General features: G+C 43.5%; 1 protein-coding gene across 1 annotated transcript in view; it reads right to left on the bottom strand.

The window, feature by feature from the left end:
* LOC117710642 (cytochrome P450 2B1) overlaps positions 1 to 21,237 on the bottom strand; it is a 29,911-nt gene extending 8,674 nt beyond the window's left edge. Inside the window, exons 1-6 of the mRNA XM_034505692.2 lie at positions 21,030 to 21,237; positions 5,248 to 5,410; positions 4,976 to 5,125; positions 2,469 to 2,629; positions 1,540 to 1,716; positions 962 to 1,103 (exon numbers count right to left, since the gene is read on the bottom strand). Coding sequence (XP_034361583.1) covers positions 962 to 1,103; positions 1,540 to 1,716; positions 2,469 to 2,629; positions 4,976 to 5,125; positions 5,248 to 5,410; positions 21,030 to 21,200 — 964 coding nt within the window. The 5' untranslated portion in view covers positions 21,201 to 21,237. The remainder of the gene's footprint in view (positions 1 to 961; positions 1,104 to 1,539; positions 1,717 to 2,468; positions 2,630 to 4,975; positions 5,126 to 5,247; positions 5,411 to 21,029) is intronic.
* Positions 21,238 to 22,762: the final 1,525 nt, after the last annotated feature.

Genomic DNA, 22,762 nt, shown 5'->3' with positions numbered 1-22,762 from the left:
ACTTGAGAGCAACTGTAGAGAGACAAGATCGCCAGGGAGAGAAGAAGAAATTCTCACCTTGGCAATAAATTGACTACAAATACACACACACACACACACACACACACACACACACACACACACACCACAACTTTACATAGAACTTCATATTAATAACTTGAAGCTTTGTCTTCAGAATGTAACAGAGAAGTAAGTAGATTAGTAAATTAAGCCATCAACAGACTCATGTAGAAATGAATACATAAGAAAATCAATAGATAAATGAATGTATGGACATGTTCATGAGTTAATGGAATGAACACACTAAGCACTGGATTATATATTCAACTTGTAGGTCAACAGATGATTCAGTTGGTGTATGACTGGGAAAACAGATAGACAAACAAATTAGGAATTCAAAGGCATTTAGTGAAAGGATTAGGAAATGGAGCCTGTGGATTCAACTCTGCTGATCAAAGGAACAACACTTACATTGATTCATTCAAATATGTAAAGAAAGTTCTGCTTTGGTGGTTAAAAAATCAATAAATACACAAATAATCAGTCGAATTATAAGGAGTTCACTGGGAGGATTCAAGGTGGATGTGTGTGTGTGTGTGTGTGTGTGTGTGTGTGTGTGTGTGTGTGTGTCTCACATGGGTGCGTGAATGCATGTGAGTATGAACAAGTGTCTAGTAGACGCATGAAGAGGTGGATGTAAAGAAAGATGAATAATAGATGAATGTAAAGATTGAAGGAAGTCAGGAAGGACAGAAGGAAGGTAAGGATCAACCTTTAAGTAGAAGACAGCAGAAAACGGGTCAACTGAGTGTTCGTTCACACACCACCCACAGCACTGCCTTAGTTTACAAGTAGAACAAAGCATTTAGAGTTCCAGATGTCCATGTCCCTCTCATCCACTCAAATTTCCACATCCAAAAGGTAGATAGAAAATCCCCCCAACTGCCCACCCATGGCGCACCTGCAACATGTGGGTACTTGAGCATGAGCAGGAAGCCGTAGCGGAGCGTGGTGCTACTGGTCTCAGTTCCAGCAAAGAAGAGAGAGAGCACAGACATCATGAGGTTCCGGTGATGGAACTCTGTGTGGTGGTTGGACTTCTCCTGGTTCCAAATGGGAGAGAGAAAAGAGGGTCAGGGGTGACTGAACATATCTCTGGTCACTGTCCTTCTGTCTGTGAGTCTCATACTATCTGGACCTCTGGACATTACTCAGCCCCAGACAATATCCCTTGGTTTCTTCTACCTTATTTTTCTACTTTGTTCTTTGGTGGTTTAACATGTTCTGACTCCTAGGCTCTTTGTTCCTCTGTGGTCTTTTCTACTTTTCCCCTTGCTCTGTGTTTCTTCCCCAGCCACACCCCTTTTCTTTCCCTATGTCATTTTCTCCGCCCTTTCTCTTTTCTTCCAGACATTCTTCATCTCCTCCACTCTGTTTCTTCCTCTCCTCACCATCCGCTGTCCCCTCCCATCTTTTTCTCTGACCACATACCCATCCTTCACTCTCACCCACCCCCTCTCTCATCCATGCAGGACTAACCTTCTCCATGCGCAGAAGGTAGGTATCGATGAAGTCTCGTGGAGAGCTGGGGTCCAAGGTGGCCCTGTGCTGCTCCACACTATGGCCAATGTAGTCAAGGATTTCCTGGAGGTTTTTGGAGATTTGTCTGTGGGTGCCAGGAAAGTGCTTCAGGACAGCAGAGAAGAGCTCAAACACCTGCAAAAGAAGGGCCCAGGAGGTCACCTGGAGCTATCGGGTCACAGGAAGTGGGCAGTGTTTCTAAGTTCCCTAGGAACAAGTTTCTCTCTTCTTCCATCCTCTCCCCTTCCCTCCCTTGGTCCTCCTTCCTGCCCTTGCTCATCTCCTCTTGTTCCTTTGTTCTCACTCTGATGCATATAAAAACAACACAGCATCCTATCAAACGATCTCTGAATCTTTCTCCAGCACTCTCTTGCCTTGTATTCTCTATCCTCTTTTTCTCTCTTCTCTTTCCTAAACCATCATTTTGGTTTTGTCTTGTTTCGTTTCGTTTTGTTTTGTTTTTTAGTCAGATCTCATATTTTTTTTTTAGATTGTCCTCAAACTCAATACTTATCCAAAGAAGACTGTGAACTATGATCACCCATGTACTGGGACTGAATATATGTATCACCATAACTGGCTTATGCCATGCTAGGATGCACCCAGGGATTAATACAGGATAGATAAGTCCTGTACCCTCTTAGCTACAGCCAGAGCCCCCGGGACATTATTATCTTCATGTCTGTCTGGATGGCTCTGTATTGCTACATTCAGGTCTCTCCTCCTTGCTCATCATCCTTCCCTCTGCCACCAGGTCTCAGCCTCCTTGTCTCTTCATGTTGTCTCTGCCTTTCTTCAAGCCCTTAGATACTCCCTCCTTCACCCACAAAGCAGCCTTTTGTTTCCTGTGTCCTGGATGCTTTTCTCTTCCTCACCCATTGACTGACCTGGCTGGAGAATGAGCTTATGAGTGAAAAGCTCTGATAGATCAGTTCCAGCAGGTGCAGGAACTGGTGGTCTGTGTAGTCAAAGCGCTTTCCAAAGACAATGGAGCAGATGATGTTGGCTGTGATGCACTGGAGGAGGAAGGTGGGGTCCAGGGGGGCTCCTGGAGGATGAGGAGGGAGGACATGGCATCAAGAATTGTAGAACATTTGGCTTTGGCCTCGTCTCTGGAAAGTTGTTTCCACTCACTACTCAAAGCATAGCAACAGCTGCTGAGCCTGCACATATGATGCACCAGGTCCTGAACTCAGCATTGTATACAACATTTTGTTTAATTTTAATTTATTTAACGTTATACATAAGATAAAGTCCTATTAATGAAGGGACACTAGCCCACTTGAGCTCTGGCAGGCCTCACTCTTCCCCTCCCCCTGTTCCCACTTCTTTGCTAAAAACCATTAGATTCCACTCCTAAAGCTAGCCATCCAAAGTCTACTCACTTATTTGGCCACTTCCTTCTCCTGAGGCTGACTACCAAGGTCCAGCTATCAAAGTATTGAAGACCGGCAATCAAAAACCCCAATTTGGCTCACCTAATTAACATGCTCAATTAAAATCAAACATCTCGCACTAACATGAGGTCTTCCCCTCTACCTTTATAAACTGCCATTTGTCCATATACAACGTCTGTCCCCTCTCCATCCAGAGGCAGTCCTTTGTCCTCCGTGACAAATAATCTTTCCCCCCTCCCTTGCCCGATTTCTTCCATCTCCTTTTTTCCCTTCCCCTTCTGCCTAGTTCTCCTGTCTCCTGCCTTTGTCCATTATCCCACCTTCATTCCTCTGGGGTAAATAACTCTCCTTTGTGCTGAGAACTTGGTCTTGAGGTGTCGTGGGCCAATACTTTTTCTTTTCAATTTATATATACAGAGAGGGTAGCTAACTTCACCAAAGTGACACAGCGACTAATGGCTAGGACCAGGATTCAGACCCCGAGAGCTGAGAGGGGCAGCATGTACAGTTAGTCTCCACCCTGTGCCCTCCCCCATCACCATGGTGACTCTAAGCTGATAGGCAACTCCCACTGTCAGAAATGGTGCAGAGAAGGGTTCGGGATTTCCTCTGTGGATTGACTAGTCTCTCATCTGTGAGTGTTCCTTCATTCCTTCTCTGATTCTAGACTCTGCAGGGTTCAAGGACCATCAGCACCTGTTGCCTGCTGCCTTTGATTTCCAGGCTCTGTGACTGACCCTCATGAGATGCTGTCAGTCCAGCAATCTTGGCCCACAGTAGCTGCTCTCTCTGGGTCCAAGCTGTCTGTCTTCTGATTCCTCTGCAGATCTCTCCCTGATGCTCACCAGTCTTTCTTTATCTGACTCTGATTTCTGGTCTAAAATACTTGCAGTATTTACATCTTTTTCTCTTTGTCCCTCCCCCTACCTACTCCCTCCCATTATCTATTCCTCTTGCCCCTCCCTGTGGACTCCTGTTCCTTTTTCTTTTTTTAGTCCCTCTAGTTCTAGCTCAGCTCCCTGGTCTCTGTGTCACCCTGCTTTCTCCTGTCTTTTTTCTTAGTCTCCCATTTCCTTCTTCTCCCTTCTAGCTTCTGCAGGGTCATCTCATGATCTCCTGAGAAATCTTCAGAGATGACAAACACCAGTATGAACCTAACAACAAGTCACCAGTATGCCCTGTTAGGAGGTTTCTTTTAAAAAAGTACCCAGAAAAGCCTGCAACTACCACAAAGTAAAACAGCCCACCTGGCCTCTTTGCTCACTGCCCCAAAATCAGCATATCCACAAGGAAAAAAACACAGTTCCTTGTTTCTCGCACATGCATTGGACATAGACCATGCTTTGAGACTGTTTTGTGTAACCATGATGACCTTGAACACCGTATAAAGTCAAAGATGACCTCAAACCTCTAAGCTCCTGCCTCCACCACAGGCTCACTATAATGACCAGCATGTAACACCCTGTCAATATTGTGGTATTGGGGATCAGACTAAGAGCTGCGTGTACACCCACAGCATCAACTTTTTCTTTTGAGACAAGAGTTGATGATATAGCCAGACTGGCTTTGAATTTCTGATCCTTTCTCAGGCCCCTGACTACTGGGATGTAAGGCTTGTGCTGCTATACCTGACTGAAATATAATCTTAACATGGGCATCCATTTCCTTGAATGTAAGAACCCAGCATGCTAATCACACAATCTATTTCTCTGGGTTATTCTTGGACACTGTGAACTTCACATCTCTTTCCCTGTTTTTATGTATTTCTCGATCTCCCCCATTGTGTGTGTGAGAGTGAATGTGTGTATGTTTATGTGTGTGTGTGCATGTGTATTTATGTATAAGTGTGTGTATGTGTGTGACTGTGTGTGAGTGAATGTGTGTGTGTGTGTGTGTGTGTGTGTGTGTCTACCCACAGATATCTCTGTCTCTTTCTTTGGCTACACACTCATGTCTCTGTTTGCCGTCTTCCTTCATGCTCATTCTCCCAGACTCACCCTTGTATTTCCGCAGTTCCTCCACCAAACATTGGGCTTCCTCCTGAATCCACTCCTCCACACTCCGCTTTCCCATCCCAAAGTCTCTCATAGTGGACAGAGAGAATCTTCGAAGGGCCTTCCAGCGTTCCCCATTGGCAAAGATCACACCTGAGAAAGTGGGCAGGTCACACAGGAAGTTCAAAGAAACCTGGGTCCTTCTCCAGCCCTTACCTTCCCCTCTTTCAGAACCACCTCTCTCTCTGCCCATTCTCAACCTTTGAGAGTCTTACCATATTCCTTGAAGATTGGCTCAACCACAGCAACTGTCCCCCGGCCAGAGAAAGCCTCAGCTTGGCCCACCAGAGCCTCCCTTATGGTGTCTGTCCCACAGAGCATGACCACGGGCCTTGGTCCCAAGTGCACTGTGAACACATCTCCATATTTTTCTCGAAGCTGCCAATCATAAAGGCACCAGGATTGGGGTTAGCCAGCATATACATTGTTATTAAATTGTTAAAAAAAAAAAAAACTTAGATAAAGACTAGTAAACAGGCTGGCTCTGGCCACCCTTCCTTTTCTGAGGACCTAGAAATTTCAGGGTGAATCCACCACTGAGAAGGTATCCCTTGACTGGTAAGATATTCTAAGCAGTACTATGCTACAGTATGGTTGTGGATGCTGGGATAGTATCATATGCTCAGCACTGGGGAAGTTAATAAGGAGGCTCAGGGATTCACCAGTTTCTCTGGATGCTGTTGAGCTGGAGACCAGCCTGGGCAACATGAAAACTTGTCTCAAAAATAAACAGGTTATAGATATAATATAAGAAAACTGATGATAAAACACTTCAATAAAATTGATAATAAAACAATTCAATAAAATTGAATTGATGTTACAAAGGATTCGCCAACCAATTTGCTCAGAAAATACTACATTGCACAAGGTAGAGTTTGGTTAAGTGCCACCTCTAGTGTGACTTGGACATAAGTAACAAACTAACCAGACTTGTTAGAATTTAGGAAAAGAATTGTGCCTTAAACACAGCTGAAGCTTGACCTTGCTGAGAATATGTATCTGTTAAAATTTATTTGTTAAGATTGTTGCCAATTAGGCTCCATTTGCATACAAAAGAACATGGCTCTACTGGGCAGTTTAAAAGTGATAGCACTTGGTAACAACCACCATTAAGTCCTGATTCTTTTATAAGAAAGAACGAAATTCTTTCAGGAGGGCAGAATGAACCTGGGTGTGGTGGATTGAATAAGAATGGCCTACATAGGCTTATATATTTGAGTGCTTAGTCACCAGAAAATGACACTATTTGAAAAGATTAGAAGGATTAGCAAGTGTGGCCTTGTTGGAGGAAATATGTCACTGGGGGTGGACTTTGAGATTTTAAAAGCCCACACACACTTGATCTACAGATCAAAATGTAGCTCTCAGCTACTGCTCCAGCTCTGGCCATGCCTGCTATCATGCTCCTGATGTGATGGTAATAAACTAAATCTATGAGACTATAATCCAGCCCCAACCAAAAGCTTTCTTCTAAGAGCTGCCTTGGCCTTGGTGTCATCCTCAGCTCTGGTGTCACATCAAAGCACAAAACAGTGACCAAAACCCAAACAACCATTCAAGCGGATAGCACTGGTCTACTCGAAAAGTGATGATGACAATATCTCTGCTGTAAATCTCCCATTTATCTAAAACAGGCAGACTTAAAATTCATGGCTCTGTAAAATATGTTTAATTGCTCAAAGTCTGATGTGGGAATAGGACCTAAAAGAGATTTACAGATGACAGCACATGTGGGTTGCTAATGTCCAAACCCTGTAAAAAATGTTAAAATTTTCTGTTTGAGGTTAGTTTCTCTAGGGTGGTAGCCAGAACCACATGTGCATTATTAAAGAGTTTTCTTTTTATTTCTCAAGTATTGGGAGTAAATTCTCACTGGTGAAGGGAGGGGGCTTAACCTACTTCTTGAAATATAGATATGGATAGATACAAATATATACATGGATATGATATGGATGTAAACATGGATGTAAATATGGATAAAGATACTATACCCTTCAGTCTGGCCAGCTCTGGAATCTCAACCAAGAACCATTCTTTCTGTGACCCAGCTTCAACCTAATCAATGCCTCCTGATGACTTTCAGAGAGAATGACCCTGACCCACCCACTGGGTTACATGGGAGGGGAAATGTATGATCCCTGGTGGTGGTCCTGGCTGTCAATTGTGTCTACAGTCCAGACATATGGGAAATTACCTGGCAGTACAACCATCTCTGGGCATCTACAGGGAATTGGTCCCAGGAATATCAAAGCCTTTTAGTGCTGAAAGCTCTTCAATAGAACTGTGTGTATTTGCAAGTGACCCACCCTCATCCTCTTGTGTTGGAGATGGGTTCTAATGCTTTGATTTAATCAGGAATCTGCATGTCCAAACACTGGAGGTCCTCATCCCCAAATGGTTTTTGATCCTTCAATAAAGATGCCAGCAGCCAAGGGGTAGACAGAGGGAGCTGGAGTGGGACCGTTAGATTTGAGTGGGCTAAGATGCAAGGGAGGAGACAGAGGATCACCAGGATGCAAGGGAGGAGAGAGATGGATGAGATTTAGAGCTGCAGAGGGAAGATCATCTGAAATGTGGGAGTAAAAGGAAAATGGTTCCCATAAGGGCTGCCCAGAAGCATCTTGGGCAGCAAAGACCAATGGGTCTCACAGAAGGTAACAGAGCAGCAGAGTTAAAAGTAGAATTAGAAGGTATTGACCCAGGAGTACCAGAGGGAAAAGCATGCTAGCCATTGGAGGCTTAGAACTGCCAAGCCTTTGAATAGCCAAGGCATTTCAAAAGTAAACTAAAGTATGTGTGTCTTTCATTCTTGAATCCAAAGAGCTGCTGGGCAGGTGGATGAAAGTGCAATCTGCTGAAGCACAAAACAGGGTAGCTAAACTCAATGCTACACTCTTGTAACCTTTAACTCACTCCAGATTGCCATGCAGCTAACAGAAATTAAATGCGAATGGTCAGTGCCCCACGTTGTTTATGAAGTAGTGCTAAGAAAAAAACTATGCATGTTTGATTTACATGTTTTGAGACAGGATCTCACTATGTTGGCCGGGTTGACCCGGGACTCACTATGTTGCTTAAATTGTCTCAACCTGTCATTCTCCTGCCTTTGTCTCTGAAGTGCTAGGGTTACAGATGTGGGACACACTTATCCCTGAATGTACTTGTTGTAAGTATTTTTTCAATCCACAGCTGGTTGAATCTGTGAGTGAAGAATCTGTCTTTATGGAGAATCAGCTATAACTTTTGAAGCTTAACATAAACATGCAGAGAAACATTTACCTCCAAATGCCTATAAAACAACAAAAACCATGCATGTGTTCACCAAATGAAGAAACCAGATTATTCCTAAAAGCCTTAAAATTTTACAAGAACAAGGCACTGGCAAGTCCACAGTGTGGAATGTTATGCAACAATGAAATAACCTACCCATCAGACCAATAATAAAAATGATCACCAGCTTAATATTGGCAGAAAAGCAAATTCAGCTTATATCTGCTGTTATCTAAATGAAGTCTGAACACAGGTAAAGTCAACCCACTGTGTCAGAATAGTGAGGTGGTAGTGATTAGAGGGCATGAGACAGGGACTAACCTTAGTGTTAACTGAGCTGCATATCATGATAAGAATGTGTTCAGTTTGAAAATTCATTGAGCTATACTGATGTTAGAGCAGTGTTTCTCACCCTTCTGGGATGTAAAGAACCCTTTCTCAAGAGTCCCTAAAGACCAAGCATAGATATTCACATTACAATTCGTAACCATAATTGAATCTTAGAAAAGCCATTGCTCCGGGCACTTACTCTGGAGTGATGGCCACTTAGCTCTGAGGTAATCTCTTGTGAATAATCAGTGGTTGTTATCTGAAATTCTTGGCATTGCTTTTTCTTAGGAATTTCAGGCCCTTGGCATGACTTCAGTCATAAGACATTCCTGGCAAACCTGAAATTCTTATAATGATTGTGTATGCTAGGATCAGATAAGAGATATGGGTATGTGGGAATGGATTTGCTCAAAAGCCTTTTATGTAACCAACAATGAAAGCCCTTCTTCCAAGCCACTGGGCAGTCAGTTTATCATAGGCTGATTCCCACTGCTGCTTTTACTAAGCCTACTACATCCTGAACTGTTTCTCTTTGTCCCACGTAACTCAGACCACTGATACATAACAGGATCAAAATTACATTTATGAACAATGATTTTTTGGGGGACAGAACAACCTGAGGAACTGTATTACAGGTCGCAGCATCAGAAAGACTGAGAACCACTGCTCTAGAGCAATGATCAACTTTAAAATATAGCTCTCCTTCCTTCTGGTCTGGGACCAGGAACTGAGCAGATCCCGGATGGCAGCTCTGCCCCCAATCACACAGAACACAGAGGAAGCAGGGCTCCCAGGAGCTCTAACCCAGACAGTATCTTAGGTAAGCAGACAGCAATGCCCGCCCCAAACAGGAAGTAACTGGGACCCACAAGGACCCAGGAAGTCACTGCCGGCCTGGAACACTGGTTCCTTCCTGTCTGGGCCAGAGCACTGAGCAGATCTTGGGTGGCAGCTCTGCCCCCAATCTCTAAGAACCCAGAGGAAGTGGGGCTCCCAGAGATCTAACCTAGGCAGTACTGTCTGCACCTGAGCACTAAGCAGATTTTGGGCCCCAGCTTTTACTCCAGTAGTAACACCCACCCCACACAGTTCTGATACAAGCAAGATAATAGGAAACACAGGCTCCAGTCAGAGACAGAGCAGGTAGCACTAAGGAGATACAGATGGCAAAAGGCAAGCTCAAGAACATAGGAATCGGCAACCCAGGGTACTTGGCATCATTAGAACCTAGTTCTTCCACACAAAAAAAAGTCCTGAATTCCCCATATTACTAGGAAAGCAAGATTCAGATTTAAAATCACTTTTAATGATAATGATAGAAGACTTAAAGAAGGACATAAATAACACTCTCAAAGAATTTGAGAACACAGGTAAACAGGTAGAAGCCTTTAAAGTGGAAACACAAAAATCCCTTAAAGACTTACAAGAGAAGAACACAACCAAACAGGTGAAGGAATTGAACAAAACCATCTAGGACATAAAAATGGAAGTAGAGACAATCAAGAAATCACAAAGGGAGACTACCCTGGAGATAGAAAACCTGGGAAAGAAATCAGGAGTCATAGACACAAGCATCACAAACAGAATACAAGAGATAGAAGACAGAATCTCAGGTGCAGAAGATACCATAGAAAATATTGACACAACTGTCAAAGAAAACACAAATTCCAAAAAGTTCTTAACACAAAATATCCAGGAAATCCAGGACACAATGAGACCAAACCTAAGGATAATAGGTATAGTTGAAAGTGAAGATTCCCACCTTAAAGGGCCAAATAACATCTTCAACAAAATTATAGAAGAAAACTTCCCTAACCTAAAGAACGAGATGCCCATAAACATACAAGAAGCCTATAGAACGCCAAATAGACTAGACCAGAAAAGAAATGTCTCCTGTCACACAATAATCAAAACACCAAGTGCACAAAACAAAGAAAGAATATTAAATGCAGTAAGGGAAAAAGGCCAAGTAATATATAAAGGCAGACCTATCAGAATTACACCAGACTTCTCACCAGATACTATAAAAGCTAGAAGATGCTGGACAGATGTCATACAGACCCTAAGAGAACACAAATGCCAGCCCAGGCTACTATACCCAGCAAAACTCTCAATTACCATAGATGCAGAAACCAAGATATTCCATGACAAAACCAAATTTACACAATATCTTTCCACAATCCCAGCATTACAAAGGATAATAGCAGGAAAGCTCCAATGCAAGGAGGGAAATTATACCCTAGAAAGAGCAAGAAATTAATCCTCTTCCAACAAATCCAAAAGAAGATAGCCACACAAAGATAATTCCACCTCTAATAACAAAAATAACAGGAAGCAACAATCACTGTTCCTTAATATTTCTTAACATCAATGGACTCAATCCCCCAATTAAGACATAGGCTAATGGACTGGATACATAAACGGGACCCAGCATTTTGCTGCATACAGGAAACCCACCTCAGTGCAAAGACACACTCTACCTTGGAGTAAAAGGCTGGAAAACAATTTTTCAAGCAAATGGTCCTAAGAAACAGGCTGAAGTAGCCATTCTAAAATCCCCAGCCTTAGAACACAAAGGGAGGTACTCATGGCTCCACCTGTATAGGTAGTTGAGGGTGGCCTTGCCAGGCATCGGTGGAAGTGGACAGCCTTGGTACCTGAAAGTTTGGATTCCCTAGTGTTGGGGAATGCAAGAGCAGGGAGGTGGGAATAAGAGGGTGTTGGGAGCACACCCTCATAGTAATTGGAGGAGGGGGGATGGGGTAAGGGGTTAAGCATCAGTGGAAGTGGAGGGCCTTGGTGCCTGAACGTTTGGATTCCCTAATGTTGGGAAATTTGAGAGCAGGAAGGTGAAAATGGGAGGATGGTGGGAGCACACCCTCATAGAAACTCCCAGAATTATATGGATTAGACATGACAGAGGCAGGCTGCCAGAAGACTAGATTCCAGAATTCAAACAAACAATTATCTTGATACTAAAATTTGTTTTAAGAATTGTATATTGCAGAATACATAGCCTTGATGTATCTACTCTGATGTCCTGGAATTCCAGCCAGATGCAGTGAAGACACAGTGTCAGAGGCTTATCAATTTACTCTTCCCCCAACCCCTCTTCTAATATCTCAACACCCATAATCAGCTTGAAGAAGTTAATGAAGAGTCGGCACCCCTATTCCCTGGGCTTGGGGACTGAGGAGGTTAATATCGGGCTGTCTTTCTAGGGAAAATTAGTGGTTCTGTTGGAACAGGGAGGATTAGCTAGGATTTATTGCATAGTCATAACCTACTGGTAGAAATATGTATAATTGTTACTAAGATGAAGTTATAATTTCTTAAATGATACAAAATTTACTTTGATTTCAAATTTAAGGTTTTCATTGGTATGAGCTTCTTATTAAAATGAAAGTGAAATGAATATTGTTATTATCATAGGCATTGCACCTGTATAACACATTTAGGAATACAAGGCTTAGACCCAGTCCTTCTTTAACTTTTTTAACTTATTTGAGATGGTTAGACTGTGAATTAAATGCCTATAGCAAATTCATGGCTTTGAGTTTATTGTTAGGGTGTTTTCTATATTTTCTTTAGAAATAGCTGAGAGGAGTTAACAGACAACAGTTCAGATTGTCTTACATGGATAGTTGGTTTTCAAAACATCAGAAATCCACAGAATTGACATTATAAGCATTTCTGTACTAATGTTCATTTTGATTAGAGACCTGTCTGCTCCTAACAGCTTCCTGTCTTGGATTCTAAGAAGAAATTGACCATCTTCAGAGTTATCCCAATTGTGGTGAGTCAGCCACGAGGCAAGAATTGCCTCTTTCCATCTACAGACAAATTACTGTCCAGAAAAGGACACACTTGCAGAATAGTCGACTGATTATATCTGCCAAGACAGAGTAATCAGCCCTTAATAATTCTGCATCACTAGGTCTGTCAGATGATCCTGGGCCAGAAGGCTGAAGATAGGATGCTCCAACATTCTGTAGTATAGGGACTGTCCTGGTGTTCAGTGTCTCTATAAATTGGCTATGTTTTAGAAGCTATGCTTTATGCTTCCCATAATCTCAGTTAACTCAGTCATTCTGGATTTCTGACGGGGTTGAAAATTTATAGTCCCATAGCCAATCCTTGCTATTTACTTTCAGAGAAAAGATTTGAGAGGATGGTTTTCACCTGACATTTATTCTAAAGCCAAGAAAAAAAGCCAGGTTCAGAACTAAGTCTTTTATTTAGGAGAGATGACAGAGGTTCTGTTTAGTCAACAAAATGATTGCCTGGGTATTAGGTCTATCTTGCACCTTACTGACATAAACTTATATAGTTATGCTCTAACTGTATTTTGAGAGAAAAGTTTTATTTTAACAGGAAGGGTGATATGTAGGAGGAGCTGAGGTGGGAGGAGTATGGAGAGGAAGAGGAGTAGGAGAAGAGGAGCTAGGTGATGAGAAATAGAAAGAGAGAGGGGGACAGACATGGAGGCGGATGCTCACATGTCTCTGCCAGTCAAAGATAGTTGATATATCTAGGTTGGGTATTGGGTTACACTTCTGATTGATATTGAGCATTAACAAACTTATAAAGCCTTTGGTTAACATTTTTTAAAAAATGTATAAAAGCAAAAAGGAGAAGGGGGCATGGGATAGGGGTTTTCTAGGGAGAGGAAATGGGAAAAGGGGGTGGCATCTGTAATGTAAATAAAATATCCAATAAAAATAAATTTAAAAAATATATATCATAGCTCAAAAGTTTTAACTACAGTGGCTGGAGAGATGGTGCAGAAGTTAAGATCTCGCGCAGAGCACCTGGGTTTGGTTCCCTGAACCCGCATGGCAGCTCACAACTATTTTCAACTCCAGTTCAGGAGTCCAATGCCTCCTTTTGACCTCTGCAGACAGGCACCAGGCACACACATGGTAGATACACAGACGTGCATGCAGGCAAAACACTCGTATACACAAAATAAAAGTAAATCTAAAAGAAATCATTTTTGAGGTACAATTAAAGCTCGGTGACCCAGAGCTGCCCTATCATCGTGACTGAGGTTTGCACTCCAGGACTCATTTATAAGACTGCTGTCCCATGCACACCTATAGCCCCAGCTTGAAAGTGGAAGTGGAGACAGGATTGTGGGGATTGCCAGTTTCCAGCCTAGCTGAGAGAATGACAGGCCCAGGTTCAGGGAGAGACTCTGCCTCAAAGGGATAGACTGAGGGTGATAGAGGTCAATAATTTGACCTCCCAAGTTAATGGGCACATGCATCCACACACAAAATACACATACACTCAAACAGACACTAATAATAATAACATTGATGATAATTGTTTTGTTTCAGACCCAGGGACAAAGAACTGAGGTATATATTTTTTTACATATCAAAGCAGCCCTGGCCTCCAGGTTCTCCCAGCATCCCTCAGTCCCTACCTGGCATACCCGGCCCCCAACCTTGAATTTTCCAGCCCAGCATCTGGGCTGCTCTTCCCCCAAAAGTTCCTCTCTATATAATCCAGACATTTTGCTCACTCGTGCTCTCTTGTCCTCCTCCCTCCTCTTCCTCATTCTCTTCCTCTTCTTCCTCCTCCTCCTCCTCCTCCTTTTTTCTCTCTCTGTAGGCATATCCTTTTTTCTTTCTCTTCTCCCACCCCTCCCCATGGCAACTTCCCCAGCCTCAGTCCTTGGGCCCAGTGGCCTTGCCCCAGTGCAGCTTCCCAATAAACCTGCCTTTTAATATAACCTAATCTGGTTTGAATTGGCCCATTTCACCAGTGGAGAAATAACATATCAATAATTAACTCAATTCCATTCAAATTCTAGGAAGCACCTGCAGAACTTCCATGAGGCAGCACCGTGGTGCCTGTAACCATGGGGACTGCCTCCTCTTCTAAGTTCTGATGTGCCTCCTCCAAAATTTCCTTTCTAGCACATGTTCTTTCAGAAGCTGACCAAAAACTGGGCATGTGTTCCCTACACTGAGTTTTCCCCTCTCTTTTTCCCAACTCCTCTACTTGTTTCTCATCACATAGCTGCTTGTATAAATAGCATAGATTCCTCTATTTCTCACACCCATTTTCCTCTTCCACCAGCTGCCAAGATTTATAACTTGCCTACCCTAGTGTTTTTAACCCTAAACTCTAGTAAGATTACCCTCAAGTTCCTTCTGCATTTGTTTCTAACACCAGTTTCCATGGTAGCAGTGAGTTTCCCCTGAGGTTCCGTGACAATCCAAATGAAACTCCTCTGCGAAATTTAAAAAAAAAGAAAGGAAGGAAGGAAGGAAGGAAGGAAGGAAGGAAGGAAGGAAGGAAGGAAGGAAATCCTCTGAGAATTAAAAAAACAAAAGTGACCACACTGCAGGACCTTAAGAGCCACTTAAGAGGAACCCCAGGCTACGAAGCTAGCCATTCCAACAGTTATCAAAGCACCTGAAAATAGATTATGAGCATATTACTCTTGAATCAAGCCTCAAGAGCCAGACTTAAAGCCTGATGAGGCACCCAGTGAGCAGACAGTTCTTGTGAGCCTACCATGGGAGTATAATGGACTTTTATGTGTATGAGTGTTGTGCCTGCATATATGTAAACACACCACATGAGTGAAGTGCCCTCAGAGACCAGAAGAGGGAGCCAGAGTCCCCTGAAATTGGAATTAGATATTAGATCTAGTTTTGAGCCATCCTGTGTGTGCAGTGGACCATCTCTCCAGCACCTACTTTGTACATTTTAAAATGCCATTTGTTCTAGCTTCCCCAGTTCCCTGCCTAGGGCTTGTAATGCTTGTTATGAGTATGTACGCTCATGCCTGCTCCTAGCAGCATGGGATCAATGTCTCTTCTCTAAGATCTCCAATTCCACTTCTTCCCACTCCTCTTTTGCCTCTTCTCCATCACATCTCTACCCAGACTCCAGTCCAGACCTTGTTTTCCTCCCTGCACTTGGTTGTTAACAACTAATTCGTTTCCAGGGTCCCTGTTATACTTATCAACTCCACCCAGCAGGAAAATGCCAGATAAGTGGCCAGCCACATTCCTTAATGACAGAGTGATCTCTTTAAAACGATGATGAGACAGGATAAAGAAACTAGTTACCCTGGGGCAAGGACCCTGAATGCAAGAGTTTCTGGAGTGTCTTCACTGGAAGTCAGGAATGCCAGACAATGTTCTGATTCTTAGTTTCTCCTCCCCATCCTCATCCTCATCCTCATGCTCCTCCTCCTCCTCTTTTCTTCTTTTCCTCCTTCCCTCCCTCCTCCTCCTTTGATTTTGCTTATTTTATATGTGTGCTTTGTCCTCATGTATGTCTGTGCCCCACATGTATGCAGTACTACAGAGGCCAAAAGAAGGCATCATATCCCCTGCAACTGGAGTTGCAGGTGGTTATGAGCAGTTTATTTGGGTGCTGGGAATCAAAACTAGGTCCTCAAAGGAGCAGCCAGTGCTCTTAAATGCTGAGCCAGCTCTCCTCCACCAGGACCACCCAGTTTCTTCTTATGTCTTCTAAAGGAGCACTTCTGTCTGGAGCTACATGTGACTGAAACTTCAGTCCAGTCGCCACAGGACAGCTTTAGAAATGGTCTATCACCAATTGCAGCCCATTTCCAAAATTGTTTTGGAGTTCCCATTCTTGAGAAGATAACGTTAAGGAGCCTTAAAAGCAGTTTAGAATAGACTCCCTCCTCCTCTAGTCATGAGTGGAGACATGATATTCTTACCTACTCTAAAGATTTGTCTCCTCCCTTAAGAGTTAATTAAGGGGCTGTAAGATGGCTCAGTGGTTAAGAGCACCGTCTGCTCCTCCAGAGGTCCTGAGTTCAATTCCCAGCAACCGCATGGTGGCTCACAAGCATCTGTAATGGGATCTGATGTGTCTTCTGGTGTGTCTGAAGACAGTGACAGTGTACTCACATACATAAAATAAATAAATCTTTTAAAAAAAAACAAAAGAGTTAATTAAGCTGGACCTATCAATCATCTAGCCATGAGACAAGCCCTGGGAAGACTGACTCACCCAAACCATAAGGAGATGGAAGGAATAATTATTCCCTTGCCAAGAGCATGTGTTTATCTCTCTCAGAAGCCCTGCCCTCAGTGTAGCCACAAACAGAACTTCCATCAGCAAGTTTTCAGAAAAATTATCACTCTTCCTTCTCTTTCTTTTTTATCTTTTTCTTCTGGATCTCTACCAAATACTGGATCTACTTTCCTTGACACTGTGTTTGCTTTCCTTTCCTTACACACACTCTTTCACCATGTGGCAGCCTACAAACAGCATGGAGTCCCCTCCTCCTCATTTCTGACTTCCTCCTCTGGCAGTTGCCAAGATTCACAACTTGTCTGCCTTGGTGTTTTCCTCTCAAATCCTAATAAAATACTACTTGAGCTTTGAAAGGACTTAAAAACTTAGAAAGACAAGTATTTTTAGTTGAATGTTTTTAGTGCAAATGTTGGCAGTGGCTGGAAGCCAGAGCATAGGCTTGTTCCTCTCCTTCTGGCCAACAGAATTTCATCATGCTTAAGAAATCATTCTCAATAATGCATACTTAATAAAAGCCCACAATGTGCTTTCAGCAACACAGCCACCTGAGATGGTAGCCCTCAGTTTCTTGAGCCACAGCTAAAATTTCCAGAGAACATTCTAGACTGCATATCAGAAAACCCAGGCCCATCAGCACATGAGCGAAAACAAGCAATTTGGAATTGAGCTAGAACTCATGGAGCTGGCATGGCCCTTAGCAGCTGTATTTGAGTCAGGCTCCTGGTTCAACCACAACACACTTGAAACAGCCAAGCTGGTTTCTCCTGGGGCTCCTGAGACATCAGCATTGTTTGGCATCCAGAGCCACCTGTCTGGACCAGCTGCTCTTTTCTTCTTGCCTATTTCATGTACCAAGCCTTAAACATGGTTTGAGTGTCCGCCATGGGTTCACATGCTGGGGGCTCAGTCCCCACAGTGGCTGTGTTGAAAGACGGTTGAGCCTTCAAGTGCTGGAGCCCAGTGAGAGGCATTGGGTCTTCAGGGCAGATCCACAGAGTATCTTAACACTGGTCAAGCAGAGAGAGCTGGATATTTGGAGAACTGATTATTACAGAATAAAGTTACCCCACATGGTTAGCCCCTTCTGCATGTGACAGATTCTCTTCTCTCCTCTCCACTATGTTGTGACACATGCAGGGGATCTTCACCAGAGGTTGGACCAAAGGAGTGCTTGATTTTAGACTGCTCATGTTCATGATTATAAGCTCAATAAACCTCCTAGCTTTTAATTGTCATGTGTGTGTGTGTGTGTATGTATGTAACTATGTGGTGTGTGTGTGTGTGTGTGTGTGTGTGTGTGTGTGTAGTCCCAAAAGTCAGAGGTAAATGTCAGATCCTCTGGATCTAAAGTTACAGGCAGTGGTTAACTGTCATATACGGACACAGGGAACTAATATGGATCCTCTGGAAGAACAGCATGCATTTTTGACTCCTGAGCCGTCATTCTAAGCCAATACAAACACCTCCTTACTTTATAAAAGACCTCTTGCTTAGAGTTATAACAACAGAAAGCAGACAAAGAAACCAGAAAACTCTATCTTGCTGGTTTAGGTGAACCATTTATCTTCTTACTATTCTTGGTTTCAGTCAGACCAGTTCCTCCCCATGACCACAAAATTCAACATCTACCTCTCCTCCATTACTTCATGCTCTCGTTCACCTAGACCCGCTCCTTCCTCATCTGACCTTCATTACTCCCCAGAAACAGCTCCTTTTCCCCCATTTATTCTCACTCCTGATAGTCTGTGGTAATCTGATCAGATTCTACCTCTTATATAAACCCTTACGTAACCTCAGATGATCTTAAAACTCAATTAAGGTGGGGCTGGAGAGACAGCTTGAGGTTTAAAAGCATTTGCTATTCTTTCAGAGGCCCTGGGTTCAGTTTCTCGCACCCACTTGGTGCACACAACCTGTAACTCATTTCCAAGGGTTCCTGCACTCCTTTTGAGCACCAATAATGGACATAGTACACATGCAGGCAACACTCGTGCACATAAAATAAAAATAAATCTTAGGGGGAAACATCCTCTTGTTTTTGCCTGTGTTCTGTATCATCCAGGTGAACAGGTAACATGTCTAAAACTTCCATGTGTTTATTCTCTATCTCTAACCATACTGTCACCTCTTGGGTGTCAAGGATGCAGCCCCCCTCTCTGATCCTGCTACTATTACTGCTAAGCAGTTGAGCATGGGAGTCTTTATTGCTCAAAATATATAGTTAGAAAGGCAACCAGACCATCACATCAGAATTGGTATAAGTTCTGATTTCCTGCCAACTGCACATCTCCTAGACCCTAAGAGCCCTGTGTGTTTATAACATTAAGACCATTGTCACTAAGATGGAGCAGAGACTGAGAGAATGGCCTACCAATAACCAGCCCAACTTGACTCCCATCCCAGGGGCAAGCATCAATCCCTGACACTATTAATGATACTCTGTTATGTTTGCAGGCAGGAGCCTGTCTTAACTGTCCTCTGAGAGATTCCACCCAGCAGTTGACTAAAAAGATGCAGAGACCCACAGCCAAACTTGGATGGAGCTCGAGAGTCTTATAGAAAAGTTGGGGAAAGAATTGAGGGTCCCAAAAGGGAATGGAAACGCCACAGAAAGATCAACAGAGTCAACTAACCTGGGGTATCTCAAAGACTGAACTATAAACCAAAAAGCATACACAGGCTGGACCTAGGCCTCCCTGCACATATGCAGCAGAGGTACAGCTCAGTCTTCATGTGGGTCCCAAACAACTGGAGCTAGGGCTATCCCAAAAGCTGTTGCCTATCTGTGGAATATGTTCTTCTAGTTGAACTATCTTGTTTGGCTGCAGTGGAAGAGGGTGTGCCTAGTCCCGCATAGAATTGATATGTGTGTGTGGGTTGTATACCCAGGGAGCCTCTACCCTCTCAGAGAAGGACAAGGACACCTAAATTAATTAATTAATTAATTTGTTGACTTATTAATTGACTAGTGGGAAGTTGGCATGGGATTTTGGGTGTCCCCTGACTTAATTAATTAATTAATTAATTAATGGGAGAAAAGATCACAGTCACTGCAGGGGAAAGATATGGCACTGTGGATGCTACCACTTCTTACTTTGGGTCTGTAGGCAGTGTTGGCTGGGGGGAGGGAGTCGATTACTTTTGTGTTATAGCCCCTCCTGAATTCCTGTTCCAGCAAACAGCCCCTGCCTGTTGTCAGCATCTCATCTTTTCCTCACCAACCCTCTCACTTGAACCTGGAGCCCAGAAGGCATCAATCCTTTCTCTTCACACTAAGTGAGCACCAAGAAGTAAACCACATATCAACCCACCCTGAACGACCCTAACTAAACTCAGTGGGTAAAAACAAAAAGGGACATCAAGGTAGGAAGGGAAGTGTTGGCCAAAAGAAGGGTTTCTGTGGGAGAGAGAGGAAAAGGAGGGGTCACAGAAGACGGAGATCCAGTATACGTGTACATTAAATTGTCAATGGATTTCTTACACTAAATCAAATTGGGTGTTGGCTTGACCTTTACTCACATGTGGGAGGTATGTGTTTAAAACACGTGTGGCAGGGTGTGGCAACACATTTGTCATTCCAGAGGCTAAGGCAGGAGAATCATGAGTTGGGAGCCAACTTAAAAAAAAAAAAAAAAAAAAAAAAAAAAAAACCCACGGGGAGACTCCATCTTAAAAAATAAATTAACATACTGAATTTTCCATTGGTGTTGGGGAGGGGGGGATCTTTTAAAAAGCCAGGGTGTAACAAATACAAGGTTCAAGAGTGTGATCTCCACAGCCATGGTGTCGGACAGAGGGGGTGGAACTTATACTCACTGTCTCAGCTCTCTCATGAAAGGTAGGATCACGGATGATGATTATTAGTAAGCAAGTGATGATGAAACATAAAACCCCATGTGTGAAGCATCAATATAGAGACTAGTAGGTAAATGCCAAGCCAGCTGCTGGAATAAACTGATAAACACTCCTGCCCACCCTCCTCCTGCCCTGTCTCTCTTCCCCTTTGCCCTGGGCTAATTAATCTTTTGCTGGCAGAAGCAAATCTTAATGTTGATGCCTCTGATATTTTTCTTTCTCTTCTGGAATGGACAAGCTCCAAGGAGTGAAATTCTACACGCTTACACCTCAACACCTTATACCTTATACCTCTCACACTCCAAGCATAGTGCCCCAGACAACTTCAACAAAGCGAGACTTGCCTGTCCATCTGAGCATCACCCACCATGCGTCAGCATCTCACCCTCCCCTCAGCAGCCTTCCCACCTGAACCTACAGCCTGGAAGTAGTCACTTGCTCTTTCTGCTGAGTGACCTCCACACAGGGTTAAACCCACAGGGCTCAGGCCCTGTGCATGTCTCACCTGCATGAAGGAATTGAGGAGGCCTCCTCTGTCCATCTGCAAGAGGTTCCCCAAGAAGGGCAGAGGACGGGGTCCTGGTGGGAAATTGCCACGGGACTTTGGGTGTCCCCTGACTAAGAATAACAAGAATCCCACAAGGAGAGCGAGGAGGAGCAGGACACTGAGCTCCATGGTCCTGGTCTAACCAATGTTGACTTCAGTGCACACTCCAGTAGGACCTTTTATGCTGAACCCGCCTCTCCACTCAGTTATGCAACTTCAGATGTTCCCGCCTCCTGTCTCTCATTGTCCAGAGTGTGAGCACCCATAGCAGCTTCCTGCTTTGGCTGCTCACTCCTTATTCTCTTATCCACACCATAGATGTTGGCAAGGATACCATGAAACAGATACACAGGACAAAAGGGCACTGAGAGTAATGCCTCTTGTTTTATGAGGGTGGGTGTGCACTTGTCAGCTCAGTTTTGTCTGTTTACTTACTGAGGCATGGGATTATGAGTGTGTGCTGTATGCTTTTTATACATGAAAGGTCATTTCTGATATAAATATACAGATGTGTATTTCTGTGTCTGAATCTAGATATGCTGGCTAGTCTACTCTTGCATGTCTGGGGTGTATACCACATGTATAATCTTAAATTATGGAGGCTTCTCTGTATGTTCTTTGTGTCCTGTGTAAATGTGATTACATTTGAGTTGATGAGAATAGTGTCCCATGATCCTGTGCTTGTCTCTGTCTGTCCATTCCCTGGCCCAGGTCTTTGAAAAGTCTGCAGATGTAATTTCTCCAGAGTCCCCATTTCACTCTCTGGCCTGTGATAGCCACAGATGGGAGAAAGGGGAGGAGAAGGAAGGAGAGGCAAGAGATTCAGGAGTAGTGAGGCTCAGGAGTCAGGTGGAGAGAGGCTGAAACCTGACAGAAGAGCAGTTGGTGCCCCTGGGTCTCTGGGCTGGCTATCTTTTGTGTCAACATGATACAAGCTATAGTCATTTGAGAGGAGGGAAATTCAGTTGAGGACATGTATCCCTAAGATCACATTGCAGACAATCCTGTAGAGCGTTTTCTTAGTTAGTGATCAGATGGTGGAGGGCCTAACTCATAGTGGGAAACTTTACCCCTGGGCAGGTTGTCCTGGGTTCTATAAGAAATCAGGCTGAGCAAGCCATGATGAGCAAGCCAGTAGGAAGCACCCCTCCATAGCCTCTGCATCACCTCCTGCCTCCAGGTTCCTGACTTGTGTTTTTGCCCTGACTTCCCTGGATAACAAACTGTAAAATGCAAGCAAGATAAATCCTTTCCTTCCCAAGTTGCTTTCTGTCATGTTTTATCACAGAAATAGAGAGCCTAGCTAAGACAGTGTCTGACCATTGTGTCTTATAACAAATGGTTCCCTTCATCCTCTCGATTGTGTTCATAGCACATGAAGCTCTCTGACTTTCCCTCTTGCTAAAAGGAAATAGAAAGCTAAAAGGGGAATTGAATGTTCTTAACCAGCCCACCACTACAGTAATAACACTGATCCATTTGTAATGTGTTCTATTTTGAATGTGAAATCTGTCTCAAAGTTCATGTTTCAACACTTTGTGCCTAACTGATACTATTTGGGGAGGTGGCAGGACACTTAGGGGTAAAGCTTGCAAGAAAGTAGACTGTTGGAGCCAACCTAATGAGTCACAACTCCACTACCTCCCCCTCCTCTTCCTCCTACTCCTTCCATCTGAAATATACAGGAACAA

Source organism: Arvicanthis niloticus, chromosome 1 (assembly GCF_011762505.2).
Source record: "Arvicanthis niloticus isolate mArvNil1 chromosome 1, mArvNil1.pat.X, whole genome shotgun sequence".
NCBI lineage: Eukaryota > Metazoa > Chordata > Mammalia > Rodentia > Muridae > Arvicanthis > Arvicanthis niloticus.
This window is presented reverse-complemented; position numbering and strand designations above follow the sequence as displayed.